The 27,801-nt window shown below is 39.3% G+C and overlaps 1 protein-coding gene across 4 annotated transcripts in view; it reads right to left on the bottom strand.

Moving 5' to 3' along the window:
• LOC131240342 (uncharacterized) overlaps positions 1 to 27,801 on the bottom strand; it is an 80,873-nt gene that overhangs the window by 44,663 nt on the left and 8,409 nt on the right. For 3 of the 4 annotated variants that reach the window (XM_058238489.1, XM_058238490.1, XM_058238491.1), the window contains 5 exons: positions 6,212 to 6,450; positions 3,910 to 4,066; positions 3,569 to 3,646; positions 2,748 to 2,822; positions 704 to 823 (listed from right to left, as the gene is read on the bottom strand). In XM_058238489.1, the coding sequence (XP_058094472.1) occupies positions 704 to 823; positions 2,748 to 2,822; positions 3,569 to 3,646; positions 3,910 to 4,066; positions 6,212 to 6,450 (669 nt within the window). Of the gene's footprint in view, positions 1 to 703; positions 824 to 2,747; positions 2,823 to 3,568; positions 3,647 to 3,909; positions 4,067 to 6,211; positions 6,451 to 27,801 lie in introns of those variants that run through there. The other variant, XM_058238492.1, reaches the window with a different exon arrangement.

Genomic DNA, 27,801 nt, shown 5'->3' with positions numbered 1-27,801 from the left:
TTTTATTTTATTTTTAAGGATGACTACTTCCCTTGATTAAATCTCATATGCACAATAGCATAAGATATTAGAGGAATTATTTGATTTTTTGCTATTTGAGAGTTGAATTAGAGGAATTATTTGGTCCTTTGATTTTGAGCTTCTATGTGCAGGCCCACCATGTTGTGCATATGATCTCTAACTGGTGATCTGGGATTTTGGTGCGGCCCATAGGGATGAACGGACACCAAAAATCAGACCGTTCAAAATTCAGGGCGGCTACCATGTGAATTCAGAGGTTTTGAGCATGATTTTACATTTGTTTCGTTTGGTGTGAACTACCTGAGTTTGGAATCAATGTGAATTTGGGCTCAAGGGTGAAACTGTGGTGCCACACATGATGGACAGAGAGGATATCAGGCACTGATCATGGTGGCCCCTACAGAAGTCCTCACTACCACAAATCATGGTGGTGCTGACACTAATTAGTCCCCATATGTGTGTGTGAACCAAGCCATACAAATACATGCTTAGCATAGATAACGAGTTATCAAAGAACTACAATGCATTCCAAATGCACCAATTCATCAACATGTGACCCCGATGTTACGTTGCAACACTGCGTTCCCATAGAAACGCATAAAAAACCAATATCCACATTCATTTTCATTGTAAGTCTGCCATAAACATTTTTAAGACATATTACATGAACTCTAAGACAAACCTTAGTGTGATAAACAGCACCAACATCCGTATATGCAAAATCGAGCCCAGAAAGGCCAGCAACTTCATTGTATACTTGAAAATCTGTTGCAGACTTTATCAATCCAGAATGAAAGAGATCCTGCAGTAGTGTGGTACTCAGATTTTGTATTCTCGAGAAAGAGTTGCAAAAAGACAATAGAATAAAAGTGAAGACAATGAAATGCTTTGAGATTCATGCCGAGGAGATTTAGGGGGATTTTTGTGTTGCGAATGCCACATGGCAGACTTGACATCCATGCCTTCCTCAGGCTGGGCCACTGTAAACTTGAGCTGGCCAAAAGTCAGGCTGGTCCACCTATCAAGTAGGTAGTGGGCTGCACATCTGAGAAAAATGGATGGCTAAAATAAAATAAAAATGCCCAACAATCCTATGCAACATAAATGAGTAGACCAACCTAATATCTGGACCAAAGCATGTCCATTGAATTGAGGGTCTCATCTTCTCAAGAGCACAAATATTGCACACATGTGCCACATTGGCAAATGAACTTCCTCAATCTCCTTTTGTAAAACAAAGATCTTATGTTGCACGTCACATGACAAAATATTAATTAAAGCATATGTTATTTTATAATCAGATGTATCATACAAGGTCTTTGTACAGTACATTAGGGTTTTCATTTAGTATGAGTCCCATGGTTCAGTTATCCAAAATGTTGACATTGTAGGCTTCACTCTAGATGGCCCTTGCACCGAAGGAATCTCCAGATAGAAAAAACCTAACCCTTCAGTTGGTGGCCAGAAAATAGCTGGCCAAGAAAGAAAATAAGGAAACAATCCACAATATACCAAGAAAACTCAGAACATTCAATGGCTAGGATCTTCTAATGTGGGGGAACTTTGGTGCAAGAGCATCCATGAAAAAGTCCAATATATCAACAGTCTGGATCATTGAACCATGGGCCCACTTATAAAACCCCAGATGATGTACAAACTCTCAGCCAAGCATTATATTATAACTCTTATTATGAACAAACAAAACTGTATGAGAATCGTGAGATAAAGTAATATGTCATTTTCAAGGGGCACCCTGCCATAGTACATGATTTTGAAAAAAAAAATCATGATTTGATCAAGAAATTCTTTGGTTAACCAGTGATGTTGCTCATTTTGAGGCACATTTGCAAGGTCAAAAAACTAAACAATGTTATTAATTTCTAAATTTCCAGGAATCATTCATACCATTGCTAAGGGCGCTTCCTTTCAGCTATTAGCTACTCTATTAGGCTCCTGTCGTACCAACTTTAGCACATCCAGTTTGACTTAACTCCAATGATCATTTCAAATTTAACCTTCTCATGTCTGTTTCTCTAAGCTAGTACTAGTTCTAAGGTGCTGATGCATCAAGGGATGTAGTGTCCTGACCCCTGATGCTGGTGGGGCCCATGGTTGGGCGATCTATAGCATTAATCTGAAAAACAAAGCATGGATCAGTGATCCTCATGTAACCTAATATCTTCCAGAATTGTTGATTCAAGCCATTCAATCAAAGGCCATTTTCCAGAATGTTGATGTAGTTTCTTTTAACTGCATATTCACAAGCCAGTGATCTAAGACCTTCAAAACTGGAAAACTTTTGGGGCATCCTGCTAACTGCACCTATGGTGCAGCCAATCAGATCAATGGTCTGGATCATCCAACCATGGCTCCCACTTGTACTGACTAGCACATCAGGAAACTAGAATTCCTGACAAATCGAGACAACATATTTACTCTCCACTAGAACTGTTTATCAACCAGCATGAAAATATGCTTAGCTTTGCAGACCTTCATAAAGACGTCATTTCATGCATTTCTTAACAGAGAGCATAACCATAAGGAATATCATGAAAAGGTTATACATCTATAAGAATACAATCAGTTCATTGTAACAGTAAATTAATCTCAGGCAACAGCAAACTGGGTCTGTAACTGTATGCATGTGTATACAGCCAAATACATACATAGATATATAAACAGTAAAATTGCACAGTAGACAAGGCATAAAAGAAAGAAGTACTGGCCTGTGAAATGATTTGGGCAGATGGATACTTTGCAACCCTCGCAAAACTTTCAATAGCCCATGGATCTGAACCACTCTGTCTCCATGCATGCAAGTTAGTTTCAGAATGACGTTCAAGACAAAAATCAAGATGCAAGAAAAGAAAACTGGAAGTTAACATGATTAATTTGAAGGACTGAAGGGAATATATCTTTAGAGTATGACCGTTCAGCTTCAAAACAGTGTCTAGTCGATGCTTAATCAATTATAACTTAAGAAAAAGTAAAGCCAAATGCTCAAGTGCTCTTAGAGCACTATAAGTTATAGTGTTCCTAGTTGGGTTGGGTCACTTGAACTGTTCAATCGATCAATCTGAACAGTGTCCAGAACACATTTCATGGACAAGCAGGAAAAAATCTCAATGATTGGATGATCCAATTCATCCTTGATTGGACCTTTTTTTTTTTTCCAGCCATGCTTTTTCCAAGTCATGGATGGGATGGGATGGCTAGGATTGCCTAATAAAAGTGACTCTTTAGAATCATAAGCAATCCATGATAGGTCCTAACAAACAGGTAGATGGAATGATTGTTTGGACCTATTTTTCTGTAAACGATCCTGACCATCCATATTAAAGACTATTCATTAGATGTTTAGCACTGTTTGATTAGTGTTATGTTTGCACCAACACCGTAGCTCATAAAATGTGCATTGGACATAATGAACAATCAAGATCAATGGATTGGACTGTCTAAATGTCCCATTGCAACAAGGAGCTCTATAACTTATAGTGCTCTAAGAGCAATTGAGCATTTCTCAAAAGTATATTGAAACTTATGGTACCTGAAATATGCCTGATTTTCCTCCTATACCCATGGCCTCCAAATCAACAGCAAGACAAACTGCACTCCTCCACGGATGCTGCACGAGTAAATAATTGTTGAGGCTAAGATATGAAGGCACCATTCTAAAACAACCAACAAGAATCTTTCGCATATTAGAATTCATGAGAAGGTTGATATTTCAGAATGCTTCCTAGAAGGCTAGAACCATGCAATTAATATGTGACAATATTGAGCAATTGATGATCACTATAAATTAAAGCTGCAATTTACTAACCAAGGAAAAGAGAACAAGATGGGCATGAATCAATGTGGGATGAGAATGTGTTGAATGCTTCAAACCTGTGTTATGAAGCTATGGGCACCATTAAGACCCTCCTCTTCACCAGTATTGAACAAAAAGATAACAGATTTCTTGAATCCATGAGCCCAATGAGAAATGCCTCGAGCAAGCTCCAACATAACAGCTATGCATGAACTGCAATCACCAGCTCCTTCCCTGGAAGTAATAGAAGATATGTCATACTTGTACAGTATACAAGAAATTAATTAGTAAATGCACGTTAAAGTGATGTATTGGAATTAGTACATTCCAAGTTAGCTGTAAAACCACCCGATCAGATGGAAGAGAAAGGATATTAGAAACATCTGGAGGAAACCTTGCAGAAAGAAGATGATTTATTATCATAAGTATGTTTTAAATATCGATGGCATCGGCCGATATATCCTGCGATATATCTTGTATCCCACCTGTGCGATACAAAACGCACAAGTAGTGCCGATATATACCACATGTTTGATCTAATGAGCATTTTCAATTTCCGATCCCTTTTCTTTGTTGAAATCATGTTAAATCAGTGTCAAATGGTTACAAATCCATTGGTTCTTCATGTTTTGCATGAAAAATCATAGAGTTGGACTTTGATTTTGATATCTATTGGTTTTTCATGTTCTCCATATTTTTTTCGAAATTTCCCTTCAACCAGCTATCAATTGAGACTAATTTCAAAGTATTTAGGAGTATTTGATGAAATGATCATCACATACACTCTAATTTTGAAATTTGAGTGTACGTGGTCCGATTTGGGAAAAATTCAAAATTTTCCCAATTTCTCCCAAATTGCTTGCAATGTTGCACTCCAAACATGAAATCAGGCATGTATGAGGGCTGATCTACTGATTTGTTAAGTCCTTGTCAATTTTCAAAAAATAAAAATCATTTTTAATTAAAATATTTTATTTTTTTTGAAATTTCCCTTCAACCAGCTGTCAATTGAGACTAATTTCGAAGTATTTAGGAGTGTTTGATGAAATGATTATCACATACACTCTAAATATTATGCATTCAATTTTAATATAGTTGCATTAGTTCAGTCAGACAGCGCGTAGCTTAGGACCCTATACAAAGCAAACCTATTATGTGCACTTTGTTTTTGAGATTTATGATTTAAAAGTGTGTATTAAGGTCTTTTTTATCAATCCCTAAAGTTTCATTGAAAAATTCAACTGTTTTCCCAATGTTTGCCAAAAAGTGCGATAATTACCCGATACAAACGATATATCCTGTGCGATAACCGATATGTATCTGTATCCGAAGGATGCAATACATAACACGATACCGATATTTCGTACAAAGGCCTGTTTGGGACAGGGGCAAATCCCCAGTTTTTCAGATTCTTTCCACAACAAGATCTGAATCCAAAAAAGTTGGACATGGCACACAATGTACTGATGTACCAATGTCAATATAATACAATTTCAATAGCAAAACTCAAAGCATAAAGTTTAAAATTATTTTATATATTTAAGAATAGATGCTGAAAACAGATATCCTTTGTCAAGAAACATGAAAGCTTGAAGTAGATTTTGGAGGCAAATTTAGTTATAACCTCCTACAAAAAACGGTATTATAAAATAAATAAATAATTTTATTTTTTTTTTAAAAAAAAGTACAATGCCTTTGACAAATTGTAGAGCCTCGAATATTTGAGTTGAGCTAAACTATATAACAATATCACCCTACTACATTACTATTAGTATGTAGTGTACTTTTCCATGTCATGCATTTCAACATCCATTCCAATCACAATATCTTCGTATTAATGTTGCATCAGCAACAATTTCTTGATTATCTTTGGTTCACATCAGAAGATCGAAAAGGCAAGCAGAGATGAGAACAAAAAAGAATGACCACTAATATACTTTTTCCTCAGAAAGTACAACACATGCAATTGAAAGAAGAAACTAGAAGAAACCATTCTATTTTTCTCTTTTATGAATGATTGTCATTCTAATTTCAATCTCAGATCACTGCCATTGACATTTTGGCCGCTGTTTTTCTTGTTTTCTATCTTTTTTTTCTGTTTTACTTTCCTTTTTCTCTTCATGCAATTGAAAGAAGAAACTGAATGAAACAATCATTATTATTTTCCTGTTTTATGAATAATCACCATTCTAATATCAATTTTGAATCCTACCCATTCAAATCCTGGAAACTTCTTCTCCTTTACTCTTTTCTTTTTTTCTTTTTTTCTTTTCTTTTTATCTTCTGTAAAGCTCTATAGTTTTTACAGCGCAATTAGTGACAATAACAACAAATAAAACAAAAATCAGTTTCTGACAGACAAAGATGAAGGAAGCATACGTTGAAAAAACAGTATCAATGTGAGAAGAAACCAGAATCGCATTTTCTTCTGCTTCAGGCAGATACTTTGGCAAGATTCTCAAGACCACATGTTTCAGATCTGAATATACAAGCGTTTTCCCCTTAAAAAGGCCACTGAAGAGACGATTCGCACCAGATTTTGCATGGAAGAAATCCAATTGAACATCAACCTCCCAGTGAGCCGTTTTCTTAATGTTTTCCGATGCTGTCAACACATACTATGGCAAAAACATGTTAAAAGAAAAATAAGTCCACAGATGATTCACCACTGGTAGTATCAAAGAAACTACTAATAATGAGACTTGGCAATACTATAAACAGACATGAAGTGTTTAGATTAGAAATAGAAAATAGATGAAATGCATTTTTGTTCCTATTTCCAGGTATCCCAGACAGGGCAAGCAAGAGTACCTACTAAATTTGAAAATCAAATCGCACCTAAAACGCTCTAACTTAGATTTCTTCAATTTGCAGCAGAGAATAGGGGAAATAGGGGAAATACGGGAATAGGGGATCAATTGGATAGATATGTGGTCACACCAGAAGAAAGTAGAAGAATCGCTCTCCTTGATGGGGACATCACGCGCACACGCACGGCCCCCCTACACACGTACACAAGGAGGAGGAAGGCCCCACCATCGATCTGAATCGATGACGACATCCATTGAGGGCCTCTTAGTTAGAGGATTGTGCTATGGTTCATTGGAGTGGACCCGATCATCATGTGGATCACACCATTGGATCTCATGATCGTAGCCCACTACCCTAGATGATCTAGGACTTTGAGTTTTGCTTATTATCATTATTAGGAATATCATGAACGATTTTAATTGCATTGATTAGTTGTTATTTTTGTTATTTTATCTCTAAGTAATAGTGTGCGCACATGGCGCGGCTTTTGGGGTTCAGGTTTTTCTTATAAATAGGCAACCCCATGTAGGTTTTTCTGATTGAAGATTATGAATAAAATTTTGTGTTTTCCTGCTTCTCTAATTCTCTAAGTTGTGGAAATCCAATTGGGTGCGAAACCCTCCCTTCTTTGAAGGGCTAACTACCGTGGTGCGAAGCCGCATCCATCTCAAATTGCCCCCACCTCCTACCCTCAATATTCAACATCTCCCATGGCCATCCGATCTTCAAATCCATCCCTTTTTGCAGCTAATCCTTCCTCCACCTCAGATTTGCAAAATCAAGCCCTACAGGAGGGCTGAAACTTCGGCCGAGCACCGTGCACAAACCGGACATCCGATCGACCCGAAATTTAGCGTGAAGGTGGACCTCCCCTGGCCGACTAGACCCAAGTTGGCCGATTTCAAATTCGTGGGCCCCACACACGTGCGGCCAGGATCCCACGCACGTGCGTCTGAGCCCAGCCTCTGTCCACACGTGTGGATCACCTCGGGTTCAACCATTTCCTCTATTTCACTCCTTTCTCACCCTATTTCCCTAAACCTAACCCTAGATTATCTAAAATCCCAAGTTCTATTCCCCTTTTACAGCCCTAGGGTTTCCCGAATTGAAACATGTGAATCCCTTGGATTGGGAAAATAATCCTTTGCATGTGTGAGTGAATCTACTCTCCTTTGATCATTGTTTGGTCTATAATTTTAATTGATCCAGCCCTAGCATGTGTAGGCTTGGACCCTTGTAGATCCCCATTGTTGAATGTTTGACTTTATATGGGATGTGGAATTTTTGTCATTGTTTCTAAATTAGTATAATCTAAAGTCTGAAATCCTGCATATCATATTTAATTTCCATGTCCTGCATCACTCCTAGGTTTTGAAACCCATCACAGGAAACAAAGAAAAGGCTAACTTTATTCAACCAAAGTATCATAATGTCCATACAGCCATACATATGGTTTTATATAGCCATAATACAGATCACATTAAGAATAAACTCCAACTTAAACTTCGGGAAACAAATATTTATATCTTGGCCATTATTTTCATGAACTGTGCCCAACCTGCAATGAAAAAAAAAACGTGTAAACTCAATTACAACAAATAAACTGATGGTATTTATATACCAACCATATTGATCCCTATACGCAGCTGTACAGTTCGTATACAGAGTACAATGTTCAAGAACTGATTCATAAATATAAGTCTTTAAGATTTCTGATTGGTACTATTGGTCCCACAAGTCTAACCGGATCAATATATAGACCATCCAATTGGATTTGCTGGCCCCACGGTCCAATCAGATGGAATTTTGGGAAATAAACTCTAATTGGCCAGCAGGTGAGGGTCCATCACTGGGCCCTAGTTGATGATCCAGCGGCCTTGCATCAATTCCCTACCATGAAATATGGAAAAGTGGCAGCCAACAAACATTCACAAACAATAACAACGAGGCCTATCAACAAGAAGCTCTTTTTTTTAAAAAATGGAAAGTATCCAACATTGAATTTATTAAAGCAAAAGGAAGGCAAGATGGCTAATGGAGTCATACAAAAGGCACAGATGATGAGGGATCATCTGGAAACAACAAGGCTGATGCCACCCCACCACCATTCATCAATTGAATCCCAGCTACATTCATAAGATTCAGTTAGCCCCAAAGCCCGACTATCCTATTGCTAGTCTTTTGAAACACCAAATCATACAAATTAGCTTTGTGACAAGTTCTGTTATGTGTTCCTTCCATATCAACCATCAACCCCATGAGCAAAGAGAGAGACCTTAGGTTCCTTCTCCTTCTTCCCTTTGGGCCTACTTGCCAAGCAAGGAAAAGGCCTTGAATCCTCCCTGGCATTACCCAATCCTAATCAACACGAAGTTTTAAATGGTAAAAACCAAAATTACTAGCTACAGCCTTGTCCACCTACATGACTAGGACAGGGACACATGTTGGTGTCATACAAGGGTGGATCATGGAGGGTGTTGGAAATGATGGCTTTTAGAAGTCAGGTTTTCAAAAATGTCTATAAAAATTTAAAACCAATAAAATATTATATTTTATAATAACAATACCTTGTTATTATTTATAGGTAAAAGGTCCAAAAAGAAAAGGAAAGAACATAAATTCAATCTTTTATATGTTAAAAGGTCCCAAAACAAGTAATAATTACAACTAAACATAAATGAATAAGTTTCTTTTTTTAACTACGGACCACTCCTGGAGAATGAAGTGACAGACGCGTATAAACACAGCACAATTTCAAGGGAAAAAAAGTTCTTGTCATTGCTACATATCCTGTCACTGATTTATTTGTCCAAAGAGAATGGAGGTAACTCAAGAACCTTCAATGTTAGTAGAGATGGAGAGACCAGCCAGTAGTTGACTTTCATCATTTATATATGGGGAGCATAGAATGGATACATACGTGTTAGTGTCTAGCATGGACACAAGGTTTCAGAACATTGCAGCCGAGGAAACCCAAGATTGAAACTTCCATACACTTAAATTTTGATATTATATATGCATTATTATGTGGAATGGCAGAACAGGATTCATGTAGCCTACTGCCTAACCCAATTACTTGGGAGAAGGCTTAAATGAGACAATGATGATTATATGTGTTATTATGTAACTAACATATAAATTACTATAATCTTCAAAAAAAAAAAAAAAAAAAATACCACGCAAAAATGTAACAACTATGAAGCAAATCCAGATTTCAAAAAAAAAGGAAATTTATTTAAAACATAGAAATAGTATATAAATAGTACTAGAAGTTTTTCCTTAATGGTTCTATTGACAACGAAATATCGTCCGTTTATTTGGAACCAGGTGAGGAGGTCCTTCGAGGTTCAGTGGATATGCTGGGTTCTATCACAGCATTCTTCAAGTCTGGGAGGGTGTCAGCTGGGTAAGAAAAAGAAGGCGCTATGGCAGCTTTTGTTGCCAGCCGACCTTCAGTCAATTTGGGAAGAGCCTAATAACCAAACCTTTGCTAATGCTATAGCACAAAAAGAGGATGTAATCCTTGAGGTGCAGAAGAAAGTAATTGAATGGGCCTGCACGTCGTAAGTCTTGAGGCATTGCAATAGCTAAAAGATATTCTTCTAATGTTGTTACTTGGGTGATCCCATGGCATGTACTTGCTAAAAAAATAAAACAGACACCATCTGTCATCCCAACTAATTGGCTTTTATCAACAGCAAGACAGGATGAACTCAAATCAATAAACAATAATTCTAACAACAATGACATTATCATCATCAAATGCACGGCAATGCTAATTCCATGGAGTCCTTCATTGACATTGTATTGGGTCTTGTGCATATGGTTAGCCAATGACATAGGAGAGATAACATCCTCTGTTCCTTGTCCATTTAGATTGTGTTTGCAGCAGTTATGTGCTTGGGTGATGCATGTGTAAAGTTGTTATGTGACTCGATGATTGCTAAAGCAGTGTTGGCCTTGTCTCCAGTCACATCGATACATGAGCGTACACAACATTAATAGCTAGCACACTGAGCATGGGATGATGAAAGGCATGCTCCCAGATCCAATTATGAGAGCATACACTTCCTAGCACTCTGTCCATACATCCTCAAACTTGGGGACTAGTCATGGAGACTTTGTTATCTCCTTGAGTAGCTTTGATATATGTTGTGATTCTCTAACAGGGGATGACATACACGTGGTTGGGTCACTTGAGTGGAAATGTGTAAATTCTGTGATAGTTCAATAAGGAATCCACAATACAAAGTCTTCTCTTATAAACTTTTCACCATAAAAGATCACTTGGATTGATAGGACCGGTTAGCCATGAACTTACACAATCATTTGTGTTCAAAGGATTTTCACAAAAATGGTTCTTACAAAAGAAAACAATGTGTTTTTATGTTTTTCAGTACATATGTTTTCTTTTGGTAGTGACTTATAAAAATCCAGTGGTGGATATTCAAGATCATCAATTGGGTCGATGCGTGGGGCTTGGGCCCACATGATCATAGGGTGATGATGAAGTGAAAGGATGTACAAACGAATGTATGTATCAAGGGATGGCATTCATGTGGGTGAATACCTCTTCATATGCAAGTGGCAGGTTATCGTCCACATGCATCTAAATGAGGAGGCCCCTGGGCTTAAGCCCATCGGAAACTTTATATATACCCCAACGGAATCCCACACCTAGGCTAAAGGACATCCCCTCTCTCTGTTTCCTCCCTCGCTCTCTTTACTATAGTTTAATCACCCGGAGGTGTGGAGACTTGGGAACTTGGGGTGATTTTTCCTTGGCAACCAAAGCTCCTAAAAAGGGTTGTGGCTTGAAGTCTCTTGGATTTTCATCTTCTTCTGAACGTATGCTCCGAACTTGATGTTTTGCTTTACGAATCCAAAATTGTATATGATTATGTCATTTTTCTTGTATGAATTGATTGCATCCAATCCTTCATGCATGTGGGACAATTGGTGCATGGGGTTAAAAACCCAACACAATCTATATCCATGAACAGACCTTTTTATCATAATTGACAAAGACTATCCATTTTGTTGGCCATTAATGGATGGCTAGGATCATTGAATCAAAATGATTCTTGAGAAACAGGATGAGTCAAAGGTGGATGATGGGGACATCAAGCGCACGCGCACGCCCCCCACCCTACACACGTACTCAAGGAGGAGGAAGGTCCCACTATCGATCTGGATCGACAACAACATCCATGGAGGACCTCTTAGTTAGGGGGTCATGCTATGGAGCATTGGAGTGGACCTGATCATCATAAGGATTCCACCATTGGATCTCATGATCGTGGCCCACTACCCTATATGATCTAGGATTTTGAGTTTTGGTTATTATCGTTATCAGAAACATCAAGAACGGTTTTGATTGCGTTGATTAATTGTTATTTTTGTTACTTCTTCTCTAAGTAATAGTGTGCGTACATGGCACGGCTTTTGGGGTTTAATGTTTTCTTATAAACAGGCAACCCCATGTAGGGTTTTTTTCATTGAAGTTTATAAATAAAATTCTGCGTTTTCTCTTCTTCTTTATCTCTCTGAGTTGAAGAAGCTAATTGGGTGCGAAACCATCCCTTCCTCAAAGGGCTAACTACCGTGGTGTGAAGTTGCAACTATCCCAAATCGTCCCACCTCCTACTCTCCACTTCCATCATCTTCACAACCCTCCTATCTTCAAATTCACCTTTGTTTTGTGCCCAAGTTCTCTTCCACAACAGATTTTCAGATTCTGACCCACTAGCGGGGCTGAATCTTCGGTGGAGCACCACGCACACACCAGGCAGCGGATCGACACGAAAATTGGTGTGAGAGTGGGCCTCCCCTGACTGACCAAACCCTAGGAGTCATTTTCCGATTCCGTGGGCCCCACACATGTGCAAAACTTCGGCAGAGCACCACACACACATCGGGCAGCGGATTGATATGAAAATTGGTGTGAGTGGGCCTCCCCTGGCCAACCAAACCCTATGAGTCATTTTCCGATTCCGTGGGCCCCACACACGTGCGAACAGGGACTCACGCACGTGCGCCTGGGCCAAGTTGCTGTCCACACGCGTGGATCATCTCGGGTTCTGGATTTCCTCTCTTTTTCTCCTCTCTCACCTTAAATCCCCAAACTCTAACCCTAGATAATCCCAAATTCCAAGTATTTCCAACTTTTGCAAACCTTAGATTTTCCCCCGAATTGAAACATGGTGAATCTCTTGAATTGGGGAACAATCCTTTGCAAGATTGGATGAGTCTTACACTCCTTTGGGTATTGTTTGGTTTATAATTTTATTTGATCTAGCCCTAACTTGTGTAGGTTTGGACCCCCGTAGATTCCCCTTGTTGAATGTTTGATCGTATGTGGGATGTGGATTTTTTTTGTGATTATTTAGAAATTGGTATGATCTAAAGATTGAAATCTTGCATATCATATTTAATTTCATTTCCTGCATGAGTGGACCAACATAATGGACAGTCTAGATCTACGATTGGAAATTTTTTGCCATAAATTAATTGAACCATCCATTCTGTTGAACCTTGATCAGATGGTTAGGATGATCCCATCAAAATGATTGTTGATAGACATGATTAACCGATGAAGTGTCACATGAGATGCATAGTCCTGTTCAATAATTGAACATTTTTATCACGATCAATTTGGAAGCAAGCCAAGAATCGGAACTCTCAAACGCGGGGGGGGGGGAGGGAATCGATTGATCAAGATGATCACTTAGACAATGATCCACTCCTCCAACTTCAACACGCAATACCCAAACCACATCACTTAGACAATGATCCACCATAAATATTGTCATCTCCAATGACGACGATGACAATGGGCTTCTACCTATAGCAGCGACTTAATGATTGATCAAAATGAGAATAGAAGGTGCAAAAGTGAAAATTTGGACATCAAGGAGGTGGTCGATCACGAAGTAATTTCCAGTGGCTACACAAATGGATAAAGAAGAAGAAATTAGAACGATAAAATTAATGGGATCTAACCCGCACTAATTCCATTACCATCTTAAACAAACTATATAGAAAGAGAAAAAAAAAACCATGAGATCTATGTTAAAAGAAGGGCCAGGGCACTCTTACTATATTAACAAATGTGATATGGGCCTGCATAGGCCCACTTAGATGGGTTATTTTAATATAGGACATATAGGGAATTTTTTGCTTTTGTTATTAATGGCATTTCTATATATAATATAAAAGGAGAGGGAGGGTGTGAACCTTAATTCAGCCCATTCTCCTATCTCTACATTCTCTGCTCTTCTCTCTCTTTCTTCTTCTCTATTCCATCTTTCTTTCCACTATTTTATATGGTATAAAAGCTTCATTGTCTCTGATCCTTCTTCTTCTTCTCCAAATCTTCTTATTTCTTCTTTTATTTTATCCTTTGGTGTCCTTTATCTTGCTTGTGCTGGAAATTTCTTAAGAAACCTAGGGTTTATTTTTTGTTTCTTTTATGCATCGGGCCTTTTCTAATGACCCATGTGTGCATAGGGGAATGAAGTCATCGGCTTCTTGAATAAAATTGCCACACATGTGATGGTTCTTGACTATTTTCTTCGTGGTCAGTTGGAAGTAGTGGACGTGTGAATTGATTCTTCTATCTGAGGCAATGCGTGTATTGTGTGAAGTGTTCAAGTGTGGTGATCATCAATTGTTTAGGTCAACCCACGTTTGTGCTTGTGAGGTACTCTTCTTTTATTATTATGGAGATAAAAAGTGACCTGAAATCTGAATTCATGAGCCCTTCTAAATTTTTAGGGGTTCATATAACCTCTATTAAATTAAATGAGACATTATTCATAGTGGTCTAAGTCAATTCAAGTTTTTCTCACGGCCAAGGAAAAATTGAGATGTCTGACCACAGAAAAATATTATGAAGAATCCAGTACTTATGTCCAATGGATCCAAGAAAATGCCCAAATTATGACTTAGTTACATAATAGCATGAAACCCTCCAAAAGTCCAAATGACATGTTTCTGGATACGTATAAGGAAGTGCGATGCTCTATGAGAGATGCATTCATATGATCAAAAAATATCTCTTACTTGTCAATTATATGAAGAAATATTCGAGCTCTAACAAGGAAATAAATCCTTGGGTGAATACCATTCCACTTAAAGGAATGTGGGAAGAGTTGCATATGTATCAGCCCCTGACTACTAATTTATAGAAACTACGTCAGCAACATGAAGAGTTTCGAGGGGCCAAGTTTTTATTTGGGTTGAAACATAAGTATAAACCGGTTCATGCACAGATTTTGGGTGGCAAAGATGGTGTCATCTCTTGATGAGGTGTATACACACCTCCAGCGTGTATCTTTGGACTCTACAAGTGGAGCCAATAATAGCTCTCCAGCATCGTTCTTTGTCGACGCCACCGCAGTGGTGGCCTTGGTGGAAGAGGTGGTCGTGGCAAAGGTTGCAGACCTAAGAAGTGCAGGCATTGAGGCTTCTTCAATCATTCTACTGAAAAATGTTGGGATCTCCATGGGAAACCTCATGGGCTATTCAAGCTGTCCTAATTTCCACACTGGAGAAAGCAGCGTGCCTCCTTCGACTAATGCTACATCTGCTGCTCAACAAACACGTATGACTAGTAAGATAGTTACTTTGACTTAAGAAGAATATTCCAAGTTGCTAAACAATCTATAGAATCAATTTGTTCTTACTACTCCAAATACTTCCACCCCAAAGGCTACATTCGTGACCTCATGTATAGCTTGTTTAGGATCCAAGTTTCATACTTCATGGGTAATTGACTCTGGAGCATCCGACCATATGACAGGTTGGTCTAGCATGTTTTTATCTATTGATGGCTCGTTAACAACCTCTTTTGTCACTCTAGTAGATGGTACCGAATCCAAAATATGTGGAATGGATACCATTCATACAAGTCCCTCCCTTTAATTATCCTTTGTTGTATTTATTTATTCCAAAATTTCCTTTAAAGCCTTCAGTCTGTTAGCAAACTTACAGAATCCTTAATTGTTGTGTCACTTTCTATCTTGCTTGCATATCCATCATTTAAGTCTCCAAACAGTGTTTTCCAATACCTAAAGACGAAAAGAAAGATTGGTTGGGGACACAAGCATGAAAGAATGGTTGGGAACACAAGCATGACAAGATGTATGATCTTGATCATGACATTGTGGGAGCAATAGCACAAAAAGACATCTCAACTAATTGATGGCAGTGGCACTTCCATCTCGACCATCCATCAATGAATATGTCATTCCTTCCTTGTCATTGATGTCAAGTCTAGACTTTAGAGTGTGATATTGTTGGTTGATTAAGCATCACCGTACTACTTTTCCATCATGTGTTGATAAGCTCCATTTAGTTCCTTGCTCTTTAGATCATTCCGATGATTGGAGTCAAGTTAAAATTGAGTTTAAATATTTTATTACATTTGTCGATGATTGTTTGAGAATGACATGGCTTAATTTAGTGAAAGATAGGTCAGAATTATTTTCTATTTTTAAGACTTTCCACAAGAAAGTGCAAAACTAGTTTAATTCGAAAGTGTCTGTGTTTCGTCTGATAATGCCAAGGAGTATATATCCCAAGATTTTAGTTTTTTTTTTTTTCTAAAACGGGAATCTCACATCAAACATCATGTGCACACACCCTACAACAAAATGAGGTTGAGGGACAGAAAAATAGTCACCTCCTTTTGGTAACTCATGTTATCTTAATTCACATGAATGTTCCTAAGAATTTTTTTAATAATGCAGTACTCACGGCATATTTTGTGATAAATTGAGTGCCCTCATCTGTTTTAAAGGCTCAATCACTTCATCAAGCTTTATTCCCAAATACTCTGTTGTTTTCTCTGCCTCTTAAAGTTTTTGTATGTGTTTAGTCTGGCCATGATAAGTTTGATCATCGAGCATTTAGATGTATTTTTCTTAGATATTCTCACACACAGAGGGGTTATCTGTCACACCCCGAATCCAACACTCGGGTATGCTCGACCCTGATCTCGTACCCAAGGACATGACTCAAATTTATTACACACTCACAAACCATAATCTACAAACCAACAGATAATACCAATCCATAAAACACACTTTCCTAAAATAATCAAATAATAAAATATCCAATCACCACTATAGTCCAAAGTCTGATAAACCTTTTACTATAAGTTCTTAATAATAACTTTGAAACTTCTAAAAGAAACTAACTCTAAATAAACATAATTAAAATGGCTAGAACTATGCTCATCGCATTCCCTGACCAGACCCTACTCCTGAAATTCAATATCCACAATAAAGAATGAGCTCGATAACCCAGTGAGTAAATTCGCACAAGTTTTGAAAGAAAAACGCGTTCAAAATCTGAATGAAATATATTTATCCAAACATTGTAAATCCCAATGCATTGGTTGAAATCAAAGACTGAATAACGAAATTCTAAAACATATTCATTCCGAGTAAAATAGGATTATCAAAACATTGAAAATTCATATGCAACATTTGAAATTCAAAGATTAAATAACCAAAGATTTCAATGAAAAATCATATGAGATAAAACATGAATGAATAGATGCAAGCTACTCATGAAGTAATCCACCACAATAATTCAATACAGGTCATCCTTTTGAACACTAGGGCCATTTCACACCAGTCGCTAACTCTCTCCCCAAAATAACATTATTCGGCACTTATTGACAGGAACTTTTTGCAATCCCAACATCTCACCCGCCTAGAATAGACAATGGGCAACCCAGTTGTATAACGTAGGTTGATCAAACCTTTACTATATTCAGCACGTATTGATAGGAACCTAATGCAATCCTGACATGCTCACCTACTCGGCCTAAACAATGGAGATTCTAAGTGGTATGGTATCAACTCGGGCTTTTGGGACTTTCAACCCAAGGGTCTCGATCACCCCATCTATTTACGCTCTAGGGATTTTTAACCCAAATGACTCAATCGCCCCACCTATTTTTTGGTGTTCCAAATCCAATCCAATAATGATATGCATGATACAGGAATTTCCCTTCCAAACATCATAAACACTTGTAAGGTTCATAAACCTTTCCTTACATGAATTCAAATATCACACACCATTTTTCCATCATCAAAAGATTCCAATAAACCATGAATATGCAATGTGAATAATTAAATCTGAAATTCTGAAAAATTTAGACCTAAAACTCTGTAATTTTAGAAAGTGCTGAATAGTGCATGAAAACTGTTCAGAAAACCCAATAACTGTAAATCTGAATAGAAAATCCCCTGCAGAAATTACACGGAGGTCCCTAGAATTTTACACAGTAGTGCTGAAATTATGTGGGTTGTGTAGGATCATACTATAATTCCAAAAAATTACACCAGAACCCAAAATTCTTCAAGAGTACTGTTACTAATATGGGAATTACAAAAGATTTGAGTGAAACAACCTTAGGATCTCATCAAGAATCTTGAATTTTAAAAAAATAAAGAAAATAACAAGAAAGCAAATCTTAATTTTCAAGAATTAGAAGAAAAGAACAAGAAAATAAATCTTGATTTTTGAGAAAATAAAGAAAATGTTGCAGGGAATCAAACCTTTGGGTATGCAAGTTAGAAGAAAATAATTTTAAGATAAATGAAACACTTCTCAAAGAAAAGGGAAAAAAGAAATAAGCACCTCATGCTGAAAAGAAAAGGAAGAACAATCTACCAAAAGAAAAGGGAAAAAAGCATGTGACAGATCACTCATCCAACACAAAAAGGCTTCAAAATTCTTGATGAAGGAAGAGAGTAGAGACCACTCAAAATGAATTATTCAGAAGGAAAAACTAGTTGAAAAACTCTTGTGAGAGACTACTTGACGCAGGACAGCCCTAATTATGATGCATGCTCATGGACATAATTAAACAGCGGAAATAAAAGGAATAAATGATCTAAAATTCTAACAGTAATCATCATAACTAAGAAAATCATAAAGGAAACATGCAATGGAGCGGGCCATCACTACAACCATGGAGTATGGAATTCAATTACTACTTAGGTTGGATCCGGCGAGGGATGAGACCTCCCGATCTTGCATGGTCACACCCAATCGATCAATGAAGATCACTAGTCCGAAGAACCAAGAAGTTTCTCGGATTAGGGATTTGAGAATTTGGGGATTTAGGGTTTAGATCGGTTCTCAAGATTTTGATCGAAGAAGAATTAGCCAAAACTGAAAAAATAAAAAGAAGAAAGTTATTACCTTGAGGAAGTTGGAGGGGCACAAGAAGAAATTAGAAGAAGAAGATCAAGGGGAGAGAAGAAGCACCATTAGAGAGAAGAGAGGAAGGAGGCAACCAAAGGGTTTGCTTTTCATTAATCAATAGTTGAAATTCGTGTTTAGGGCTTTACCCCACTTAAATAAGCAAATAAAGACATAAAATTACTAAAATACCCCTAGGATAAGCAAATAAAGATATAAGATTACTAAAAGGCCCCTAACTAAGTCAAAAAACGCGCAAATAACATAAGTATGGGAAAGTTTGGGCGCTCGGTCTTCTTTCTCCAATCTTCCTTCACGTGTCTTCCCTAAGTGGGGTCTTCTATATGTCCAATCGCATGTGAAAGGTCTTCAGCTCCTCAATATTCACCTATCCACAAGGACGGCACTTGTGGTTGGCGCTTTCTTCGTTGGTACACCTTGAATGCACCTGTGTCCGCATCAATTCCCCTCGGGTGAGAAAAACTCGACTCCAACGAGTTGAAACTTTTGTAGCGCTCGAGTAGATCTGGATCAATACCTTGCAATGAGTCGCCCGACAGCCACGTAGATTCAGACGATGGTTTGTTTTTCCATCTGACAAGATACCTTTGGAAACCCCCATCTCTCGTGGATACCATCTCGTCATCCAAGATTTCCTGAATTGCTTCTTTATGGGTAATGGGTGGAGGAGGGGGTGGAAGGGGTTGGGTAGCAAACTCAGAAAAAGGCCATGAAAGGGATGATGTATCAACAATGGGAGTATGGGCACGGACTAGATCTTCCACATTAAAAGTTGGATTAATGCTCATTTCAGGTGGAAGGTCAACCCGATACGCGTTGGACCCAACCTTTTGTAATATCTTGAATGGTCCAGCACTACGCGCTTGTAATTTCTTTGCAGATCCTTGAGAGAATCGCTCTGGCCTTATTCGCACCATTACATAGTCTCCTTCTTGAAATTCTTGCACTCTACGATGAGAATCAGCTGAAACTTTATAATCATCATTGCTCTTATTTAACCGCTGTCTAATATGTGTATGCAAATCATGAATATGGCGTGCGAATGCATCGGCTGACTCAGAAGACCTTTGGGTAACAGACATAAGTAAGAGATCTATGGGCATTCTAGGTTTATAACCACTTACAATTTCAAAAGGACTCAACCCTGTAGATCTATTAACTGACCCATTATAAGCAAGTTCAGCAGTTGGTAAAATTAGGTCCCAAGTCTTAACATGTTCACCCACTAAACAACGTAGAAGATTTCCAAGGCTACGGTTTACCACTTCAATTTGACCATCTGTTTGTGGGTGGTAAGCAGTAGAAAATTGCAAACGAGTTCCCATAATATGCCACAGTGTCTTCCAAAAATAGCTAGTAAATCGAACATCACGATCAGACACTATGGTTTTAGGTAACCCATGGAGACGCACCACACCATCAAAAAAAAGACGAGCAACATGAGACGCATCTGACGTCTTCGAACATGGGAGGAAATGCGCCATTTTAGAAAAACGGTCGACAACGACAAAAACGGAATCGTGCTTTTTTATAGTCTTGGGAAGCCCGAGCACGAAGTCCATACTAATGTCCTGCCACGGAGCATGTGGCACTGGCAATGGCGTGTACAGCCCGGTATTTTGCTTTCTTTGCTTTGCCAGCTGACATGTTCGACACTGCCCTAAAACTTTGGCTACGTCTCGCTTGAGGCTTGGCCAATAGAAACGATCTTCCACGAGGGCAATGGTCTTATCACGACCAAAATGGCCAGCTATCCCTCCTGAATGAAGCTCCCAGATGAGGAATTCACGAAGGGACATACGGGGAATACAAAGTCTGTCTCCCTTGAAAAGAAAGCCATCTTTAAGAACATATTCACCCATAATATGCTGGTCACTAGAGAGCGACGTGTAAGTACCCCCAAAATCAGGACATATGGGGTATTCATCTTTCAGTTGCTCAAATCCGACTACCTCTACACTCAAGGAGTTGAGCAACGCCACTCTCCTACTAAGGGCATCCGCTGGTTTGTTTTCAACCCCGGCCTTGTGTTTCAAAACAAACGAATATTCCTGAAGAAACGATACCCCACTAGGCATGCCTTGGGTTGAGTTTCTTCTGAGAATGCAAATATCTCAAAGCCTCATGGTCAGAAAACAAAACGAATTCTTGCGGTAGGAGGTAGTGTCGCCAATGTCTCAGGGATTGCACTACCGCATAAAATTCTTTGTCGTAAGTGGAGTATTTTTGTTTTGCCTCATTCAGTTTCTCACTGAAATAGGCCACTGGGTGTCCTTCTTGACTCAACACTCCACCTATACCGACACCAGACGCATCGCACGCTACTACAAAGACTGTAGAAAAGTCAGGTAGACGCATGACAAGAGCTTCCATCATTTTGCCCTTAATTTCTTTAAAAGCCTTGACGGCGGCTTTAGACCACACGAACTCTCCCTTTTTCATGCACTCGGTAATGGGAGCCATGATCGTGCTAAAACCCCTAATGAACCGACGATAAAAAGTTGCTAGGCCGTGAAAACTTCGCACCTCATGAATGTTCCTTGGTTCTGGCCACTCAACTATGGCCCTGACTTTTTCAGGGTCTGCCCGCATCCCTTCAGATGACACTATAAATCCTAAGAACACAACTTGGTTAGACATGAATGCACATTTCTTAAGATTAGCGTACAACTTTTCCTTCCTAAGGACACTACAGACTTTCTTTAAATGTTCAAGGTGTGATTCCTTAGTGGTACTATAAATAAGAATATCGTCAAAGTACACCACTAGGAATTTTTCCATGAACGGCCTCAAAGTTTGTGTCATCACCCGCATGAAAGTACTGGGTGCGTTAGTCAAGCCAAAGGGCATGACCAACCACTCATACAGCCCATCTTTCGTCTTAAACGCCATCTTCTACTCATCTCCTGGGCGTATACGAATTTGGTGATATCCACTCTTGAGGTCTATCTTAGAGAATATAGTGGACCTAGCCATCATGTCAAGCATATCATCAAGTCTAGGTATAGGGAACCTATACTTGACAGTAATTTTGTTTATGGCACGGCTATCCACACACATGTGCCACGTGCCGTCTTTCTTTGGCGTCAACAATACAGGCACGGCACACGGGCTCATACTCTCTTGGATGAAACCCTTTTGCAGAAGCTCATCAACTTGCTTCTTCAACTCTGCATGCACTGCAGGGTTCATCCTGTAGTGAGGAAGGTTCGGTAGAGTAGACCCTGGGACAAGATCAATGGCATGCTGTATGTCCCTCATAGGTGGCAACTCATTCGGTAAGTCTTCAGGAAATACATCACTGTATTCCTTCAGGACCGAGGTCACCTCACAGGGCAACTCTGATGGAACCTCAGGTGTAATTTCTCTAGCCACAAGGGCATACACCATAGAATCCTCCTTAGCCTCCTTTTCAAACTCTCTTGTGCTGATTATATGTAAAGACTTAGGTTTGGATTTCCCCATTTCTCTAGGCTCACTTGCCTTCTCATCCTTCTTCTTCCCTAGTGTATTCTCAGGTGGCATGGGATTAAGTTTGATCTTTTTACCATTATACATAAAAGTACACGCATTCGAACGGCCAAAGATCGTGACATCATTATCGAATAGCCACGGTCTACCTAGGATAACATGTCCCACATCCATAGGTAAACCATCACACCACAGGGACTCTTTGTATGACCCAAACTCGATGGGGACTAGACATTGCTGGGTGACAGGTAGGGATGTCTTGTCAACCCAAGAAACTTTATACGAGTCTGGATGAGGTGTGGATTTCAGTTTTAAGCGATCTAAGGTGCTAGTGGAAATCACATTCTGACAACTTCCACTGTCCACTATCACCTTACAATTCTTTGCACCACACTTGGCAATAGTGTAGAAGATAGTGCTTCGACGCCAGTCAGTACTACTTCTAGACTGAGCTAACACACGCCTGACTACTGCAAGCGTTGCTTCTCCATCCACTTCTTCATCAGTAAGTCCTCCTTCAGGGTGATACTCTTCAACTTCATAATCACCCTGGTCATCTCCACCTTCGTGGGGCTCGCCTATAACTAAGGCTCTCCCACGACTCTTCGTAGGACACTGATTAGACATGTGGCCAAGGTTGCCACACTCATAGCACCTCACTTGGCTCATGTTACTAGGACCGGCACCAAGAACCCATTTGCCCTTGTCCTCCTTAGGCCTAGGTGGAATGGTCGCCTGTGCCCTAGGTTGACTACCAATATTAGGTCTAGTTCCTTGGGAACTAGATCTAGCACTGGAGTCTCGGGACTCAAAACGACGAACGACAGGAGCCTTCAGATATTGCTCTAACTCCTGCACGACTTGATATGCTTCATCTAAGTCCGTTAAGGGCCGAGTAATAAGCTCGCGCTGAAGATCCGCACAAAGGCCCGTCTTGAAACGCGAGAGCGTTACTAGAGGGTCTTCTCGGATATCACATCGCATCACATACTCTTCAAATTTAGCGATGTAGTCAGCGGCAGGCATTGACCCTTGGCGTAAGGATTGCCATTGGTCAAGGAGCTTCTGACGGTATGAGAGAGGAAGGTACTTCTCCTTCAACTTCTCTTTCATCTCATACCAATGTGTGATAGGGGCTCTACCAACTCTCTCTATCCTACGCTCGGTGTTGGTCCAGAAGAGCTTGGCTTGACCCACAAGCTTCATCTTAGCAAACCGCATTTGACGGTTTTCTGACATGCCATACCACTCAAAGTAGTGGTCCATGTCAGCAACCCAGTCAAGGAACGCCTTGGGATCCAAGCGTCCATCAAAACTCGGGGCCTCAACTCTCACACTCTTCATCGCACGCTCATCTGGATCATAACGGTCTTGATGACCATATGTGGCTCGTGCCTCTCGCACCACACCACGACCGTTACCACGATCTCTATCCTCACTACCACCACGTGTGGCAGCACGTTCTTCCATGATTCCTTCCACTTGGGAGTGCGCATCTTCCCCTACAACGGGGTTTTCCTTTTGGGACGCCTCTAGTTGCTCCACCTTAGTCATGGTAGTGGTAATTTGGTTCTCAAGGCGGGCAAACTCACGCCTTTGACCCGCTTCTAGGGCGGTTATCTTTTGTATCAATTGAGCAAGTTGCTCAGATAACTGCTCGTTATTCATGGTAGGTTGAAGTCCGAAACCTCTACCTCTTCTCGGGGGCATACAATGAAGACTTGAACCAAACTCTACCTAACTAGACTACTAGGTGTTATGACTTTCAAGATGAATGCGATGAATGCAACACTATGAACTGACACAATTAAGTTGAAACAGGAAACAACTCAAATCTGAAAATTTTCCAGATTAGGAACTTTCTAAAATTGGAAAGTTTCTAAAATTGAAAACTTTCTAAACCTAGAACTTTCCTAAGTTAAACCTAAAAATCAAAACCCTAATTTGATAACTCGATCTAGACAAAAACCATGCAAGCCTAGGCTCTGATACCAAATTTGACGCAGGACAGCCCTAATTATGATGCATGCTCATGGACATAATTAAACAGCGGAAATAAAAGGAATAAATGATCTAAAATTCTAACAGTAATCATCATAACTAAGAAAATCATAAAGGAAACATGCAATGGAGCGGGCCATCACTACAACCATGGAGTATGGAATTCAATTACTACTTAGGTTGGATCCGGCGAGGGATGAGACCTCCCGATCTTGCATGGTCACACCCAATCGATCAATGAAGATCACTAGTCCGAAGAACCAAGAAGTTTCTCGGATTAGGGATTTGAGAATTTGGGGATTTAGGGTTTAGATCGGTTCTCAAGATTTTGATCGAAGAAGAATTAGCCAAAACTGAAAAAATAAAAAGAAGAAAGTTATTACCTTGAGGAAGTTGGAGGGGCACAAGAAGAAATTAGAAGAAGAAGATCAAGGGGAGAGAAGAAGCACCATTAGAGAGAAGAGAGGAGGGAGACAACCAAAGGGTTTGCTTTTCATTAATCAATAGTTGAAATTCGTGTTTAGGGCTTTACCCCACTTAAATAAGCAAATAAAGACATAAAATTACTAAAATACCCCTAGGATAAGCAAATAAAGATATAAGATTACTAAAAGGCCCCTAACTAAGTCAAAAAACGCGCAAATAACATAAGTATGGGAAAGTTTGGGCGCTCGGTCTTCTTTCTCCAATCTTCCTTCACATGTGTCTTCCCTAAGTGGGGTCTTCTATATGTCCAATCACATATGAAAGGTCTTCAGCTCCTCAATATTCGCCTATCCACAAGGACGGTACTTGTGGTTGGCGCTTTCTTCGTTGGTACACCTTGAATGCACCTGTGTCCGCATCACTACTCACCTTGAGAAAACCTCAAAAATCCCTCGCCCCTCCCCACTCATGCCACAACACCCGACCTACCATAGGTGACGTCATCCTCAAGACAGAGACATCTCTTGCTCTCCTTATTCTCTTAGGTCATGAACAACGAACACGTCTCTATATCTCTTAAGCCATGTACGTGTCCAGTGTGATGCAGGTGAAGAGGGTGGATGTTAATGGACGTTTTGGTGGATTGACTGGGTGGATGGATGAATGGCAGGGATGCATTGACGGACAGTTGGATGGTTTGGACTTATTGGATGTAAAGATGGATTGATGGATGGATGAATGATTAGATAGCTAAACCAAGATAAATTTAGATGGTTTAGGTTGATCGATGGGCAGGTCTTGATGAGTGATTAGAATGGACAGTTAGAAAGATATATTGGTTGTTGAACAGTTGAGCTTTGTTTTATGTAAATCAAGGGGTGAACTTGTACGATCAATGGCTAATTTTGGAGGTTTTTTGCTGGATGGAACTGGACATTGCTGGTCACTAAACCAATGGTCAAGATTGATTGATTTCGAGGCAAAATTCAACAGTTACCGATGGACAGGTTTAATTTACTATAACAGCCACAAACAAACAAGTTTGGGAGGTAATTTGACAGCCACAAGTGGGCATATTTAAGGTGCTGATTGACGATCCATATTGGGCAGATTTGATATGTGAATCAATGGTCCAAATTGGGTGCATTGGATGCACAAATCAACATTCTAGGGTGGATAGATTTGGCACGTACGCTAACGGTCCAAATTGGACAGATTTAACACACAATCTAATGGTCATATTTGGGCTAATTTAGCACATGGATCAAAGGTCAAAATTGGATGGATTCAACACAATTTAATGGTCCAAGTTGGGCAAAAAAAAATTGAAATGATGATAATTTATTTCAAAAGAGCCAAGGCTCAAGCTATACAAAAGAAAAATAAATAACCACAAAATTACAGCACCACCCAAAAATCAGAAGTTCATCTATGATCTTCAAATATAAAGCCCATTCTATTGCAAGAGATTTTCCTCTGCTAAAAACCTGGGAAAACTGCCTAGAGACACTCCTGAAGCATTGATTATTCATTTCTAACCATATGACCCATAAACTAGCGAGCAAACAGAGGCGCCAAATTTGTCTCCCAAGCTTCTTTGAAACCCCTTCCTGCCACATTAGAGAAAAATAAAAATAAAAATTGTCTATTGATTGAGGCACTACCCATAAGACTCCAAACAAAGCCAAAAATTGATCCCATAATCTTTTTGCAAAAGGGCAATGAAGGAAAAGATGATCCACCAACTACTCATCCCGCATACACATCAAACAAATATTTGGAAGAATGAAGCTTCATTTCCAAAGGTTATCTATTGTCAGCACTTTCTTCATTCCCACTAACCACGCAAACACTGCAACCTTTGGAGGAGCGCCATTCTCCAAATGAATGCTATCAAGCAAATTTCGTGGATAGAATCAACCCCACATTTAACATACAATTTAACGGTTGTAAATGGACTAATTTGATACATGAATCAACAGTTGAAATTGGGTTGATTTTAAGATACAATTTAAGAGTCATACTTGGACAGATTTTTTACACAATGAATGGCTAAGATTGGGGTGATCTTTGGTTGTTCAAAATTGGACAGGTTTAATGCACGATCAACAGTTGAAATTCGACAGGTTGATGAATGGAGAGTTGGTCGTATGTGTGTCTGCAATGTGTTCCAAATATAATATAGGTCATTACATTATCGTTGTTATAGTCCATCACTTCGAAGACAATATGTATGTGCACATGTGACCTTTTCTAATTATCCCCGTTCTTCTCGAAAGATAACAATCTGTTTAAACGGAAATTGTCCCATACCTGTTGCAGTCAACGAAGGCATTTAACCTCCAAACAAATCTCTTTAAACAGATATTGTCCCATAACTGTTGTAGTCAACGAAGGCATCCAACCTCCATCATCTACTGCCTCATTGTGCCTTAGTTGAAGGTCTACTCATGTCGAAAAGAGATGGTATAGCCGAGCATGACTTACTGTCTAACATATCTTCTTCAAAGACGTGTGATCTGGTCAGTTCTCTAGATACATATGATATTTGTATTGACGTAAGAAAAGGTAAACCTACGTGTATCGATCATCCCATCTCTAAATATGTTTCCTTTAATTACTTACTGCAATTTTATCATTCCTTGTCTTCTCACCTTGTTCCCAAGTCATATGAGGAAACTCTATTATATATGGGGTGAAAGCAAGCTATGAAGGAAGAAATGGATGCCCTTCATCGGAATGATACTTGGGAACTTACCACTCTTCCGACTAGTATACATGTTGCAGATGGGTCTACATAATCAAGTTGCATCTTGACAGTACAGTTGAACAGTTGAAGTGTAACACCCCGAATTTTCGCTATTTTGAATTACCAAAAATACTTAAAATTTTCTTTTTTATAACTAACCACATCATCACTTACCGACCCTTGACACTCGAGATGGGCTTATGCACAGCTGGTACCGATAAGAGCCATACAAAAAGGATTGATCGACCGTAGAAAACCAATAAACCCA

This window comes from Magnolia sinica, chromosome 3, assembly GCF_029962835.1.
Source record: "Magnolia sinica isolate HGM2019 chromosome 3, MsV1, whole genome shotgun sequence".
NCBI lineage: Eukaryota > Viridiplantae > Streptophyta > Magnoliopsida > Magnoliales > Magnoliaceae > Magnolia > Magnolia sinica.
The sequence above is the reverse complement of the archived record's forward strand: the minus strand, read 5'-3'. Positions and strand labels throughout refer to the sequence as shown.